The following is a 17,377-nucleotide window of genomic DNA, read 5'->3' on the forward strand; positions in this document are numbered from 1 at the left end:
ATATATGTATGTGTATATATATATATATATATATATATATATATATATATATATATATATATATATATATATATATATATATATATATATATATATATATATATGTGTGTATATATATATATGTGTGTATATGTATATATGTGTGTATATGTATATATATGTATATGTATATATGTGTATATATGTATATGTATATATATGAATGTATATATAGTATATATGTAGTATATATGTATGTATATATATATATGTGTGCGTATATATATATGTATGTATGTATATACATATATGTATATATATGTGTGTGTATATATATATACATGTATAAAGGTTATATATGTGTATATATACACTTATATATATACGTGTATATACTGTATGTGTAATACGCATCTATACACACGTATATACATGTACACATTGTGTATATGTATATACGTGTATATATGTGTATATATTTATATGACTGTATGTATGTTTGTATATATATATGTGTATATATTTATATGACTGTATGTACGTTTGTACATATTTGTGTCTATATTTGTGGATGTGTCATGGTGACGGGTGTTGTTGTTGTTGTTGTGGTCTCGCAGGATGAGTTCCATCCGTTCATCGAGGCTCTGCTGCCGCACGTGCGCGCCTTCGCCTACACGTGGTTCAACCTGCAGGCCAGGAAGAGGAAGTACTTCAAGAAGCACGAGAAGAGGATGTCCAAGGAGGAGGAGCGTGCCGTCAAGGACGAGCTGCTGGGCGAGAAGCCCGAGGTCAAGCAGAAGTGGGCGTCCCGCCTCCTGGCCAAGTTGCGCAAGGACATCCGGCCCGAGTTCCGCGAGGACTTCGTGCTGACGGTGACGGCCAAGAAGGCGCCGTGCTGCGTGCTGTCCAACCCCGACCAGAAGGGCAAGATGCGGCGCATCGACTGCCTGCGTCAGGCGGACAAGGTGTGGCGCCTGGACCTGGTCATGGTCATCCTCTTCAAGGGAATCCCTCTGGAAAGTACGGACGGCGAGCGCCTGGTCAAGTCGCCGCAGTGCGCCAACCCCAGCCTGTGTGTGCAGCCGCACCACATCGGCGTGTCCGTCAAAGAGCTGGACCTCTACCTGGCCTACTTCGTGCACGCAGGTGAGTCAGTCAAGAAAACCTCAGCAGGTTTTGCAATGTGTTCACCAGGTCTCGGGGCTCAGGCAGGGAGTCCAAACCTTTTCCAGAAAAATCTAAGTATGCGGGCGCCAATTTTATAGACTTTATTTTCAAAGCCAAAATTATACATGTACGTTTTGAAAGGACGTAAAAACAACCTGCAGGTCAGCAAAATATAAAGTTGATGATGACGAAGTAAGTTCAAGTCAGCAAATCTAGTGCTCCTTTTCTCCGATTGCAAACCTCCTCTGAGCTCAAACATGGCGACCATCACTTCCTCCTCCTTTCAGAGGAAGACAATGTTCTGCAAAAAGACATCACACTTCAACACATCAAACCTTATCAGCCACCTCAAGCGCCAGCATCGCTGTGACGGGCGTTTCCAAAGCCTACGTAGGAAAATGATGGGCTGGGCCCGTAAAACATATATACAACATACAGTGGTGGTCAAAAGTGTACGTACACTTGTAAAGAACATCCTGTCATGGCTGTCTGGACTTTACAATCATTATTATTATTGTTATTGTTGTGATGTAGTGATTGGAGCACATACTTGTTATTGTTGTTATTGTTATTATTATTATTTTGTCGTGATGTAGTGATTGGAGCACATACTTGTTATTGTTGTTATTGTTATTATTATTATTTTGTTGTGATGTAGTGATTGGAGCACATACTTGTTATTGTTGTTATTGTTATTATTATTATTTTGTTGTGATGTAGTGATTGGAGCACATACTTGTTATTGTTGTTATTGTTATTATTATTATTTTGTTGTGATGTAGTGATTGGAGCACATACTTGTTGCTCACAAGAAACATTCATGAAGTTTGCTTCTTTGATGAATTTATTATGTGTCTACTGACAATGTGAGGGTCAAAAGTATACATACAGCAATGTTAATATTTGCTTCCTTGGCAAGTTGACCTGCAATAAGGCACTTTTGGTAGCCATCCACAAGCTTCTGCTTGACCACTTGACCACTAAATTGGTGAAGTTCAGCTAAATGTGACGAGGACTTGTTTCTTCAGCATTGTCCACACCTTTAAGTCAGGACTTTGGGAAGGCCATTCTAAAACCTTCATTCTAGCCTGATTTAGCCATTCCTTGACCACTTTTGAGGTGTGTTTGGGGTCATTGTCCTGTTGGAACACCCAACAAGACCCAACCTCTGGGCTGATGGTTTTAGCTTGGGTTAGGGTTAGATTTGACTTACAGTTGTGTCCGTGTCACAATCCATGACTCGGCTGCTGATGGCATCATAGCAGTAAAAATTCTGCTCACTAACTACACACGTTACATGTTAAAACCACGTTACATGTTAAAACCACGTTACATGTTAAAGCCACTTTACATGTTAAAACCACGTTACATGTTAAAACCACGTTACATGTTAAAACCACGTTACATGTTAAAACCACGTTACATGTTAAAGCCACTTTACATGTTAAAACCACGTTACATGTTAAAACCACGTTACATGTTAAAACCACGTTACATGTTAAAACCACTTTACATGTTAAAACCACGTTACATGTTAAAACCACTTTACATGTTAAAACCACTTTACATGTTAAAACCACTTTACATGTTAAAACCCCTTTACATGTTAAAACCACGTTACATGTTAAAACCACGTTACATGTTAAAACCACTTTACATGTTAAAACCCCTTTACATGTTAAAACCACGTTACATGTTAAAACCACGTTACATGTTAAAACCACTTTACATGTTAATACCACGTTACATGTTAAAACCACTTTACATGTTAAAACCACGTTACATGTTAAAACCACGTTACATGTTAAAACCACTTTACATGTTAAAACCACTTTACATGTTAAAACCCCTTTACATGTTAAAACCACGTTACATGTTAAAACCACGTTACATGTTAAAACCACTTTACATGTGAAAACCCCTTTACATGTTAAAACCACGTTACATGTTAAAACCACTTTACATGTTAAAACCCCTTTACATGTTAAAACCACGTTACATGTTAAAACCACTTTACATGTTAAAACCACTTTACATGTTAAAACCCCTTTACATGTTAAAACCACGTTACATGTTAAAACCACGTTACATGTTAAAACCACTTTAAATGTTAAAACCACGTTACATGTTAAAACCACTTTACATGTTAAAACCACGTTACATGTTAAAACCACTTTACATGTTAAAACCACGTTACATGTTAAAACCACGTTACATGTTAAAACCACGTTACATGTTAAAACCACTTTACATGTTAAAACCACGTTACATGTTAAAACCACACATTTGTGTTTTGGCTGTGACTTCCTTATGTCGTAAGGAAACCCTCGTTGTTCATAACTCACCCCCACCACTCGTTCCCTGTACGCCAATAAAGAGTTGGGATGGATATATTCCCAATTAGTCCCACCCATCGACAAGACGAAGTTAAATATGATTGGATTTTGTTTTGGTCAACATTTTTGTTGAACTCACATATTAGTTACTTCTTTTATCGTCTTAGTCAACGAGCCTTTGTTTTGATCACTGATCATCTTATTTTTACCTTCTGCGATGCAAACAAAATCAAATGAAATAAACTTCCACTGATAAATAACACATTTGGTAAGTTGGAAATCATTTTACTGTATTTATGGGCAAGTCATAATAAGGTTATGCGTCAACTTTTTTCTTATAAAATTGGGAACAATTTCTTATATTCTTTCTGTTTCTGTAATATTGCAATATATTCTCGTAAAATTATTACTTTTTAATGTAAAATTATTACTTTTTCATGCAAAATGGTGACATTTGTCACATAAAATTCTGACTTTTATCACAATATTGCCAATTTTTGTGTTGTTCTTGTAAAACATTTTTGAGTGAAATGACTTTTGTCATAATTTTGCCTTGTAAAATTTCGATTATTATTATAACATTGCCAACATTTTAAAGTTTTCTTATAAAATTGTGACTTCTGTCGAGTAAAATGACGACTCTTTTCATAACATTGCCAACATTTTCAGCTTTTCTTGTAAAATTGCGACTGTTATTGAGTAAAATTCCAACTTTTATCATAATATTGCACAAATGTTCACTTTTTCTTGGAAAATTTTGACTTGCGTTGAGTAAAATGACAACTTTTATTATAATACTGACAACATTCTAAGTTTATCTTGTGAAATTCCAAAGAGGGAGGCATTTTTCTCAGGTCTCAAGAAGGTAACAAATACAAGAATGTGTGTGTGTGTGTGTGTGTGTGTGTGTGTGTGTGTGTGTGTGTGTGTGTGTGTGTGTGTGTGTGTGTGTGTGTGTGTGTGTGTGAGAGGCAAGCTTGGAGTCAAAGGTCACGCCATAACCCCCGACCCCTCTGATTTAGGAGCTGACTGGGGGTGACATACAACGCGTGCTGGAAGGTCAGAGGTCGAGACCTCTATAATGTGACCGTTTGAGTGTCTCACCCCTCATTAGCACACACACACACACACACACACACACACACACACACACACACACACACACACACACACACACACACAGCACAGAAGAAAAAGTGTGAAAGGTCAAGTGCTGGTCACTGGTGTAATAATAAAGAGGTTCATGATATTTATTGTTGGTGAGCTCACTGCTTGCCGCCAAGATGGAGTCCTATGTGTGTAGTTTGCCGCCAAGATGGAGTCCTATGTGTGTAGTTTGCCACCAAGATGGAGTCCTGTGTGTAGTTTGCTGCCAAGATGGAGTCCTATGTGTGTAGTTTGCCGCCAAGATGGAGTCCTATGTGTGTAGTTTGCCACCAAGATGGAGTCCTGTGTGTGTAGTTTGCCACCAAGATGGAGTCCTATGTGTGCAGTTTGCCGCCAAGATGGAGTCCTGTGTGTAGTTTGCTGCCAAGATGGAGTCCTACGTGTGTAGTTTTCCGCCAAGATGGAGTCCTATGTGTGTAGTTTGCCACCAAGATGGAGTCCTATGTGTGTAGTTTGCCACCAAGATGGAGTCCTATGTGTGTAGTTTGCCGCCAAGATGGAGTCCTGTGTGTAGTTTGCTGCCAAGATGGAGTCCTACGTGTGTAGTTTGCCGCCAAGATGGAGTCCTATGTGTGTAGTTTGCCGCCAAGATGGAGTCCTATGTGTGTAGTTTGCCGTCAAGATGGAGTCCTGTGTGTAGTTTGCCACCAAGATGGAGTCCTGTGTGTAGTTTGGGACGACTGGTCACGGCTAACGAGAGTAAATCTCGTTAAGAGCTCAGAGAGGAGCTGGATCTCTCAGACACACACACAAACAAACACACACACACACACACACACTGGGGGTCATGTCAGGTGACAGGTATGGGGGTCATGTCAGGTGACAGGTATGGGGGTCATGTCAGGTGACAGGTATTCTGCCAACATTCTAGAACATTCTAGATGTCACAGGATGAGCTCCTCTGTGGTGTTTGTGTGTATGTTTCGCACATAAAAAACAACATGTAGCGACGCATTGACGGCATTGTGGTGCACACACACACACACACACACACACACACACAGCACACACACACACACAGACACACACACACACACACACACACACACACACACACACACACACACACACACACACACACACATTTGTTACCTTCTTGAGACCTCCGAAGAAAATGCCTGCCTCTAGTATTATAATAAAAGTCGTAATTTTACTCAACGCAAGTCAAAATCTTACAAGAAAAAGTGAATATTTGTTGAATATTATGATAAAAGTCGCAATTTTACAAGAAAAGCTTAACATTTTGGCAATTTTATGAAAAGAGTCGTAATTTTACTTGACAAAGTCACAATTTTATAAGAAACCTTTAAAATGTTGGCAATATTATAATAATAATCAGAATTTTACTCAAAAAATGTTTTACAAGAACAACACAAAAATTGGCAATATTGTGATAAAAGTCAGAATTTTACATGACAAATGTCACAATTTTGCATGAAAAAGTAATAATTTTACATAAAAAAGTAATAATTTTACGAGACAATATTGCAATATTACAGAAACAGAAAGAATATGAGAAATTGTTCCCAATTTTATAAGAAAAAAGTTGACACATTTTGAGAAAAAGACTGATTTTAGTTTATTTTATTTATTTATTTTTGTTTGTAATTGGTTTTTAATCTTCATTATTTACTTCAAGTAATTACAGTATGTCTCTGTATACATTTAAAAAAAAAAGTTTTAATACATTTTGGCCAAAGGGGGCGCATTTCAATTTCTTACACACACTTGTTATTTCATATGTTGACCAGAGGGGGAGCACTTTTAAAAGCAACAATGATAAAACTCCCTCCTTTTTGGGAGCACCCTCATGTTGATAGATTGGTTTTCTGTATTGGGAGCATGATTTATGTCATCACTTCTTCACACCTCCTCATATGGAAGATACTTTTCCTTCTTCATGTCTCAAGAAGGCTAGAAATACAAGAACACGCACACACACACACACACTGAGCTACATGTCTATTCATCAGGTGTCACACAAACACAACAACAAGCTGTCTGTGTGTTGTTGTTGTTGTTAGCACACAAAGCTGCCTTCACAATAAAAGTGTATTTCCTGTCAATGGGGGAGGTTGTCGGGGTGTATTGATGACAAACACACACAACTCTTTGGCGCCGGTCCAGGAGGTGAAAGACACAAAGACCTGCTTGTTGTGTTGTTGTGTTGCGCAGCTGCCGGTCACATGTTCGCTCTTAATTATTGACAAGTCAACAATTAGCCGAGCTGCCAACTGAATTATTCACGTCTTTCTCTCGCCCCGCCGCTCGGAGGCGCTGCCAGCGACCACGGTCAGGCGCACTCACTTCTTGGCTACGGAGCGGAAGATGAAACAAACGAAGAGCGCCCATTTCCGCCTCGTTTGAGGCAGAAAATCACAAATGTGCTACTTTGTGTGCTTTTTTGCTGGGTTTTTTTAGCCTTTTTGCAGCTTTTGTCTGTTTTTGCTAGCTGGATGTGAGTGCTGAGAAAGCATGTGTGGTTTAAAACATTCAGGAAGTAGCCACAGCGTTGTCGACACTGTCCTCCCCCCGCTCTCACTTGGACGTTCTTAACTTCCCGTTTGGATGAAGAATTCATCATAATCTTCTAGAACAGGGCTGTCCAAACTCTTTGACTGGGGGGCCACATTGGGGCCACATTGGGCTTCAAGAATTTGGCTGACCGCAAAGTTAACAGGTATGATGTCATCATCATAACAGGGAAAGCTAACAGGTATGATGTCATCATCATAACAGTGAAAGTTAACAGGTATGATGTCATCATCATAACAGTAAAAGCTAACAGGTATGATGTCATCATCATAACAGGGAAAGCTAACAGGTATGATGTCATCATCATAACAGGGAAAGCTAACAGGTATGATGTCATCATCATAACAGTGAAAGTTAACAGGTATGATGTCATCATCATAACAGTAAAAGCTAACAGGTATGATGTCATCATCATAACAGGGAAAGCTAACAGGTATGATGTCATCATCATAACAGGGAAAGCTAACAGGTATGATGTCATCATCATAACAGTAAAAGCTAACCGGTATGATGTCATCATCATAACAGGGAAAGCTAACAGGTATGATGTCATCATCATAACAGGGAAAGCTAACAGGTATGATGTCATCATCATAACAGTGAAAGCTAACAGGTATGATGTCATCATCATAACAGGGAAAGCTAACAGGTATGATGTCATCATCATAACAGGGAAAGCTAACAGGTATGATGTCATCATCATAACAGGGAAAGCTAACAGGTATGATGTCATCATCATAACAGTGAAAGCTAACAGGTATGATGTCATCATCATAACAGTGAAAGCTAACAGGTATGATGTCATCATCATAACAGTGAAAGTTAACAGGTATGATGTCATCATCATAACAGGGAAAGCTAACAGGTATGATGTCATCATCATAACAGTAAAAGCTAACAGGTATGATGTCATCATCATAACAGGGAAAGCTAACAGGTATGATGTCATCATCATAACAGGGAAAGCTAACAGGTATGATGTCATCATCATAACAGGGAAAGCTAACAGGTATGATGTCATCATCATAAGAGTGAAAGCTAACAGGTATGATGTCATCATCATAACAGGGAAAGCTAACAGGTATGATGTCATCATCATAACAGTGAAAGCTAACAGGTATGATGTCATCATAAAAACAGTGAAAGCTAACAGGTATGATGTCATCATCATAACAGTGAAAGCTAACAGGTATGATGTCATCATCATAACAGTGAAAGCTAACAGGTATGATGTCATCATCATAACAGGGAAAGCTAACAGGTATGATGTCATCATCATAACAGGGAAAGCTAACAGGTATGATGTCACCTAGCATGTAGATGCTGAAGAGTGCGGGGCCAAGAACTGAACCCTGTGGAACTCCACACGTTACCTTAACATAGTCCCATGTCTTTTTGTCTTACATAGGAATTTTGAATGATAGGCAAAATTCCCCAAAAGTGCAAAAGTGAGAAGGTAAAGTTGTTGTATTCCTAAGCGAGCTGGCTCTAAGAGTTAGAGAGTTCCAAAGTGTGTGTGCGTGTCAGCAGGGTGGCTGAAAATGAGCAGCTTTGGTCAGTTGTAGTTGTGACTTAAAAAAGAAATCAAATAGAAAGTTCATCCATATTTTGTTCTATACAGTACTGTATACATATTATGTATACAGAGGGGGGGGGGGGGGTTATATACTGTATAGCACTTTATATGGTTGTCAAAGTGTATCAGGGGCGGGCCGTGCGTTTCCCACCTAGGCCTTCAGTGATGACCTCTCAACATAGCATCATTGATGTCACCACATGACCATTGCTGGACAAATACTATACATTTACACACTACTGGGCATTGAGGCACATCAAAAGTGTACAAAACAGGTTATTTTCTGGCGCATTTAAAAATCAATGAACCCGCATCAGCAATGAAAACATATCTTATGTTGTGATGTCAACATTACAATTGCAGGAAACATGTTCAAGGTGAAAAAATCCAGAAATCCAATATTTGAAGTCCCAATGAGTAGAACACATTGGACCAGTGGTACCGCCCCTAGTGGCTTGATTGGAGTTGCAGTGGCGGGCGGGACTGCTTGGAGCAATGGTACCGCCCCTAGTGGCTTGATTGGAGTTGCAGTGGCGGGCGGGACTGCTTGGACCAGTGGTACCGCCCCTAGTGGCTTGATTGGAGTTGCAGTGGCGGGCGGGACTGCTTGGAGCAGTGGTACCGCCCCTAGTGGCTTGATTGGAGTTGCAGTGGCGGGCGGGACTGCTTGGAGCAGTGGTACCGCTCCTAGTGGCTTGATTGGAGTGGCAGTGGCGGGCGGGACTGCTTGGAGCAGTGGTACCGCCCCTAGTGGCTTGATTGGAGTTGCAGTGGCGGGCGGGACTGCTTGGAGCAGTGGTACCGCCCCTAGTGGCTTGATTGGAGTTGCAGTGGCGGGCGGGACTGCTTGGAGCAGTGGTACCGCCCCTAGTGGCTTGATTGGAGTTGCAGTGGCGGGCGGGACTGCTTGGAGCAGTGGTACCGCTCCTAGTGGCTTGATTGGAGTGGCAGTGGCGGGCGGGACTGCTTGGACCAGTGGTACCGCTCCTAGTGGCTTGATTGGAGTTGCAGTGGCGGGCGGGACTGCTTGGAGCAGTGGTACCGCTCCTAGTGGCTTGATTGGAGTGGCAGTGGCGGGCGGGACTGCTTGGAGCAGTGGTACCGCCCCTAGTGGCTTGATTGGAGTTGCAGTGGCGGGCGGGACTGCTTGGAGCAGTGGTACCGCCCCTAGTGGCTTGATTGGAGTTGCAGTGGCGAGCGGGACTGCTTGGAGCAGTGGTACCGCTCCTAGTGGCTTGATTGGAGTGGCAGTGGCGGGCGGGACTGCTTGGAGCAGTGGTACCGCTCCTAGTGGCTTGATTGGAGTGGCAGTGGCGGGCGGGACTGCTTGGAGCAGTGGTACCGCTCCTAGTGGCTTGATTGGAGTTGCAGTGGCGGGCGGGACTGCTTTGAGCAGTGGTACCGCTCCTAGTGGCTTGATTGGAGTTGCAGTGGCGGGCGGGACTGCTTGGAGCAGTGGTACCGCTCATAGTGGCTTGATTGGAGTGGCAGTGGCGGGCGGGACTGCTTGGAGCAGTGGTACCGCTCCTAGTGGCTTGATTGGAGTGGCAGTGGCGGGCGGGACTGCTTGGAGCAGTGGTACCGCTCCTAGTGGCTTGATTGGAGTGGCAGTGGCGGGCGGGACTGCTTGGAGCAGTGGTACCGCTCCTAGTGGCTGGATTGGAGTTGCAGTGGCGGGCGGGACTGCTTGGAGCAGTGGTACCGCTCCTAGTGGCTTGATTGGAGTGGCAGTGGCGGGCGGGACTGCTTGGACCAGTGGTACCGCTCCTAGTGGCTTGATTGGAGTTGCAGTGGCGGGCGGGACTGCTTGGAGCAGTGGTACCGCTCCTAGTGGCTTGATTGGAGTTGCAGTGGCGGGCGGGACTGCTTGGAGCAGTGGTACCGCTCATAGTGGCTTGATTGGAGTGGCAGTGGCGGGCGGGACTGCTTGGAGCAGTGGTACCGCTCCTAGTGGCTTGATTGGAGTGGCAGTGGCGGGCGGGACTGCTTGGAGCAGTGGTACCGCTCCTAGTGGCTTGATTGGAGTTGCAGTGGCGGGCGGGACTGCTTGGAGCAGTGGTACCGCTCCTAGTGGCTTGATTGGAGTTGCAGTGGCGGGCGGGACTGCTTGGAGCAGTGGTACCGCTCATAGTGGCTTGATTGGAGTGGCAGTGGCGGGCGGGACTGCTTGGAGCAGTGGTACCGATCCTAGTGGCTTGATTGGAGTTGCAGTGGCGGGCGGGACTGCTTGGAGCAGTGGTACCGCTCATAGTGGCTTGATTGGAGTGGCAGTGGCGGGCGGGACTGCTTGGAGCAGTGGTACCGCTCCTAGTGGCTTGATTGGAGTGGCAGTGGCGGGCGGGATTGCTTGGACCAGTGGTACCGCTCCTAGTGGCTTGATTGGAGTGGCAGTGGCGGGCGGGATTGCTTGGACCAGTGGTACCGCTCCTAGTGGCTTGATTGGAGTTGCAGTGGCGGGCGGGATTGCTTGGACCAGTGGTACCGCTCCTAGTGGCTTGATTGGAGTTGCAGTGGCGGGCGGGACTGCTGAGCTTGACATGCTCTCACAAGATGTAGTTTCTCTTGAAATATCCCTCTTGAAAAGTACCTGGCAAATATATATCTGCCACCTACGACCTTTTCTTCTTCTTCTTTGTGGCTTCACAAAGTGATTTCTCAATGGCAACACTTCCTGCTTTAGTCTATTGAAATTGCAACTTGTGATTGGATACTCACTTTGGAGTGACAGGCAAGTGTCCAATCACAGTCTGGTTAACATCAGGCTACCTAGATAGGCTACTGACAACAACTGCTGATCTGATTGGCTATCACTACTGTCTATCAACTGTATGTGTTCTCTAATTCATCCGCTAACGGTCCCGATGAGTATCCAATCACAGGACGCGTAAATGTCACGTTGAAGGTGAGGCCATCTTGAAGGTCTTACTGACAACAACTCCTGATCTGATTGGCTATGGCAACTGTCTATCAACTGTATGTGCCTGTTCACTTACAGTGCACACACATTGGTGATTCTGAAGGCAGATTAGGTACAGCATGGCAACATAAGCTAGCTGAATTGTGATTGAATAGAAAGTAAAAGTATAAACAACAACACTGGAAGGAGCATAATGTGACATGAAGACAATATGAAGACTTTGACATATTCAGGGAAAGTCAATGACTTTTATCTTTAATTATGATGATGATTCCTGGTTATGTTAGTCCAGCAGAGAAGGTCTTGCTGGTCCTGAAATGTAGTGAAATATGGACTTTAGTCGAGGCTGGAACACATGGTTCATATTTACATTGATTCTTATATAAATATTTGCTTCAATATACAAACTTTTGTATTTACAAACCCTGTCCTAGAACCAGTTAGGTTTGAGTGGCAGCAATTGGCCACAAGAAGGAGAGATAAAGATCATCAAATGGATTCATGACACCACTAGAGGGTCATGACCCTGAGGAGCAGGGTCATGACCCTGAGGAGCAGGGTCATGACCCTCTAGTGGTGTCATGACCCTGAGGAGCAGACTAGACTTGTTGAAGAGGAAGTATTCCAGGACCGTGTCCTGGTCGTAGCCCAGTACCGAGCCCGACCCGGAGGAATGTTGTCATGGCTGCGAGCGTGCACGGGCGTGTGTGTGTGTGTGTGTGTGTGTGTGTGTGTGTGTGTGTGTGTGTGTGTGTGTGTGTGTGTGTGTGTGTGTGTGTGTGTGTGTGTGTGTGTGTGTAGGACAAACAGACGTTCTGCTGATGGACGGGGTTTCCACAGAAGGACAGCAGGAGTCGTCCCCCCGTGCACGCACACACACACACACACGCACACACACACACACACACGCACGCACGCACGCACGCACACACACACACACACACACACACACACACACACACACACACAAAGTAGACGTGCACTGCGGCTTCCCGCTAATGAAATTCCGGCGCTGTCCATTAGACGGATGGAGTGAGCGGAGCTGCTGACTCAGCACAGGTAGGACAGCTCCTCGTCGTAATGGTCCGCAGAGCAATTCATTTGGACCCCGCTTTACGTCCTCGGGTCAGCGCCGCCTTTCAAGGGTGCAGCTGTGTGTGTGTGTGTGGGGGGGGGGGTCCTATAAGGTAATAATCTTCATTCTTAAAGAGACGCTCTTCAAAGGCGTGTCCTCCAAGTTGGACTTTTTCTGACTCTGATTCACTTCAGCATCTCAGCTGAACCTCCTGAACACACACACACACACACACACACGCGCACACACACACACACACTTGTATTTGTTACCTTCTTGAGACCTGCCTCCCTCTTTAGGACCAACCTTTCTAGATATATAAAGAAGTGTATTTACAACATTAATAATATATACGTACTATGCACATATAAAAAAGCTTGTTGTGAAAAATGAGTTGAAATTTCACAAGAAAAAGGTCACAATTTCACAAGAAAAATATAATATTTTAATATATTTTATCGTATTATAATAAAAGTCATATTTGACTCAACGCAAGTCAACATTTTACAAGAAAAATCTAAACATTTTTTTTGGAAAAGTTGGAATTTTACTCAATAACAGTCACAATTTTACAAGAAAAGCTTAACATTTTGGCAATTTCATGAAAAGTGTTGTAATTTTACTCGACAAAAGTCACAATTTTATATGAAACCTTTCAAGTTTTGGCAATATTATAATGATAATCAGAATTTTACTTGGCAAAATGATGACAAAAGTCATCATTTTACTCAAAAAATGTTTTACCAGGACAACAAAAAAATTGGCAATATTGTGATGAAAGTCAGAATTTTATATGACAAATGTCACCATTTTGCAGTAAAAAGTAATAATTTTACATGAAAAAGTAATAATTTTACAAGAACATTTTGTAATATTACAGAAACAGAAAGAATATGAGAAATTGTTCCCAATTTTATTAGAAAAAAGTCTACACATTGTGACAAAAAGACTGATTTTATTTTATTTTATTTTATTTTTTTGAATTTTTTGTTTGTAATTGGTTTTTAATCTTTGTTATTTACTTCAAGTTATTACAGTATGTCTCTATAATACATATTTATTTATTTATTTGTATTAATTTTGGCCAAAGGGGGCACATTTCAATGTCTTACGCACACTTGTTATTTCATATGTTGACCAGAGGGGGAGCACTTTTAAAAGCGACAATGATAAAAGTCCCTCCTTTTTGGGAGCACCCTCATGTTGATAGATGTCACCACAAATGAGACATTGTCTATTAGATGCAATGTTATTGATTTATGTCATCACTTCTTCACACCTCCTCATATGGAAGGTACTTTTCCTTCTTGGTGTCTCAAGAAGGGTAGGAAGACAACAACACACACACACACACACACACACACACACACACTCACACACACAGCAATGTGCCCCCCAGGTCATTGCAAGAACAATTTAGGAAGTGACAGCTAGTAAACAATGACGAAGTGGGGGTGGCTGGGGGGGGGGGGATGCTGACTGGACGCTTTGACCGCTCAGCAAGGAAGGGGCGGGGTTTTCACCCGGCAGGTGGCCACGCCCACTGAGGGAGGGGCCACTCACCTCGTTAGCAGAGCGGGTGTCGACTCTCCCTGACTCCTGGGATGGAAGTTTGCTGACTTCCATCGCCGCGGCAACGGTCGCCGGGGCTGCTGGGTAGTGTAGGACGTCCTCCCACGTCCTCTTCTTCATCCTCCTTTTGTGAGGTTGCCGTAACAACGCCTCCTTGCAGACTCAACAAAGTGAGAAAGGACAAGAAGAAGCAGCATGTCAATGGCTACTTTTTGGGAAGAAGGGATGAAAGAGGAAAGATGGACGCCTCCTTCCTCTTTCCCACACTCCTTTTCCTCATTGACTGTTGGCCTCATTAGCATCTCATTTGCATAACCTCTTGCCACTGTCCAACAATGGCCGCCACACCGTGGACACGCTTCCTTCCAACTAGTTCTTAACCTTTCACACCTCAAGGCCCCTTTTTTTCTACTACAGAGGGGGCCGGGGCCCACTACTCTATATTAATGCTACTCAATCACCATTAGTTTAATAGGATGAACCTTGTCAAATGATATTAAAACAGCTGGTGAATTGGGGGTTAAATCAACAAAATGATTCCCGAGCGCAGCCACCGCTGCTGCTCCCTGCTCCCCTCACCTCCCAGGGGGTGGAACAAGGGGATGGGTCAAATGCAGAGAGTAATTTCACCACACCTAGTGTGTGTGTGACTATCAGTGGTACTTTATTAACATATGTGTTAATCACAAAGATTATTATCAAGGCTTAGGTCAGGCTGATTACAAAAATAAAAACTAAACAACTGCAAAAAAAACTGATGAAAAATACATTTACACATAATTAAACAGTGCTAAAATAAACACATTCTAACTAAATTATTAACAAGTAATAATAGTATATTAGTATTGACCTGATACCGTACCAAAATGTATTTCGATACTTTTCTGTACTTTTCTCAATAAAGGGGACCACAAAAAATGTCACTATTGGCTTTATTTGAACACAAAGTCTTAGTGTACATGAAACATATGTTTATTATTGTCATTTAGTACTCAAATAAAATAGTGACAACTTGTCTTTTAGTAGTAAGTAAACAAACAAAGACTCCTAATTAGTCTGCTGACGTATGCAGACCAGCACTTTTTAGAGGCAGTATAGTACCGAATATGATTCATTGGTATCGCGGTACTATACTAATACTGGTACACTGTACAACCCTATAGTATATGTTTCTTCTGTCAATAAAACTAAAGTGCAAATTAAAATATAGCTCCGCCATTTTAGTCATCATTTTTGCGCTTAAAGCCGCACTTAAGAGCTTCGAGTTGTGGTTGATTTTGGCGGCGCCAGTGGAGCCAAGCCAGAAGAAGAGCACATTTCCCATCAGGACTAGCAAGCCAGAAGAAGAGCACATTTCCCATCAGGACTAGCAAGCCAGAAGAAGAGCACATTTCCCATGAGGACTAGCACAGAAGAAGAGCACATTTCCCATCAGGACTAGCAAGCCAAAAGAAGAGCACATTTCCCATGAGGACTAGCAAGCCAGAAGAAGAGCACATTGCCCATGAGGACTAGCAAGCCAGAAGAAGAGCACATTTCCCATCAGGACTAGCAAGCCAGAAGAAGAGCACATTTCCCATCAGGACTAGCAAGCCAGAAGAAGAGCACATTGCCCATGAGGACTAGCAAGCCAGAAGAAGAGCACATTTCCCATCAGGACTAGCAAGCCAGAAGAAGAGCACATTTCCCATGAGGACTAGCAAGCCAGAAGAAGAGCACATTTCCCATCAGGACTAGCAAGCCAGAAGAAGAGCACATTTCCCATGAGGACTAGCAAGCCAGAAGAAGAGCACATTTCCCATGAGGACTAGCAAGCCAGAAGAAGAGCACATTTCCCATGAGGACTAGCAAGCCAGAAGAAGAGCACATTTCCCATGAGGACTAGCAAGCCAGAAGAAGAGCACATTTCCCATCAGGACTAGCAAGCCAGAAGAAGAGCACATTTCCCATGAGGACTAGCAAGCCAGAAGAAGAGCACATTTCCCATGAGGACTAGCAAGCCAGAAGAAGAGCACATTTCCCATGAGGACTAGCAAGCCAGAAGAGCAAATTTCCCATGAGGACTAGCAAGCCAGAAGAAGAGCACATTTCCCATCAGGACTAGCAAGCCAGAAGAAGAGCACATTTCCCATCAGGACTAGCAAGCCAGAAGAAGAGCACATTTCCCATGAGGACTAGCAAGCCAGAAGAAGAGCACATTTCCCATCAGGACTAGCAAGCCAGAAGAAGAGCACATTTCCCATGAGGACTAGCAAGCCAGAAGAAGAGCACATTTCCCATGAGGACTAGCAAGCCAGAAGAAGAGCACATTTCCCATGAGGACTAGCAAGCCAGAAGAAGAGCACATTTCCCATCAGGACTAGCAAGCCAGAAGAGCACATTTCCCATCAGGACTAGCAAGCCAGAAGAAGAGCACATTTCCCATGAGGACTAGCAAGCCAGAAGAAGAGCACATTTCCCATGAGGACTAGCAAGCCAGAAGAAGAGCACATTTCCCATGAGGACTAGCAAGCCAGAAGAAGAGCACATTTCCCATGAGGACTAGCAAGCCAGAAGAAGAGCACATTTCCCATGAGGACTAGCAAGCCAGAAGAGCAAATTTCCCATGAGGACTAGCAAGCCAGAAGAAGAGCACATTTCCCATCGGGACTAGCAAGCCAGAAGAAGAGCACATTTCCCATCAGGACTAGCAAGCCAGAAGAAGAGCACATTTCCCATGAGGACTAGCAAGCCAGAAGAAGAGCACATTTCCCATGAGGACTAGCAAGCCAGAAGAAGAGCACATTTCCCATCAGGACTAGCAAGCCAGAAGAAGAGCACATTTCCCATGAGGACTAGCAAGCCAGAAGAAGAGCACATTTCCCATCAGGACTAGCAAGCCAGAAGAAGAGCACATTTCCCATGAGGACTAGCAAGCCAGAAGAGCACATTTCCCATCAGGACTAGCAAGCCAGAAGAGCACATTTCCCATCAGGACTAGCAAGCCAGAAGAAGAGCACATTTCCCATGAGGACTAGCAAGCCAGAAGAAGAGCACATTTCCCATGAGGACTA

The 17,377-nt window shown here is 43.2% G+C and overlaps 1 protein-coding gene across 1 annotated transcript in view; it reads left to right on the forward strand.

Moving 5' to 3' along the window:
- Nucleotides 1-1,244, forward strand: part of LOC133644090 (nuclear factor 1 A-type-like) — a 46,717-nt gene extending 45,473 nt beyond the window's left edge. Inside the window, exon 2 of the mRNA XM_062038413.1 lies at nucleotides 597-1,244. Coding sequence (XP_061894397.1) covers nucleotides 597-1,244 — 648 coding nt within the window. The remainder of the gene's footprint in view (nucleotides 1-596) is intronic.
- Nucleotides 1,245-17,377: the final 16,133 nt, after the last annotated feature.

The sequence above is a fragment of the Entelurus aequoreus genome, linkage group LG27 (genome assembly GCF_033978785.1).
Source record: "Entelurus aequoreus isolate RoL-2023_Sb linkage group LG27, RoL_Eaeq_v1.1, whole genome shotgun sequence".
Classification (NCBI taxonomy): Eukaryota; Metazoa; Chordata; class Actinopteri; order Syngnathiformes; family Syngnathidae; genus Entelurus; species Entelurus aequoreus.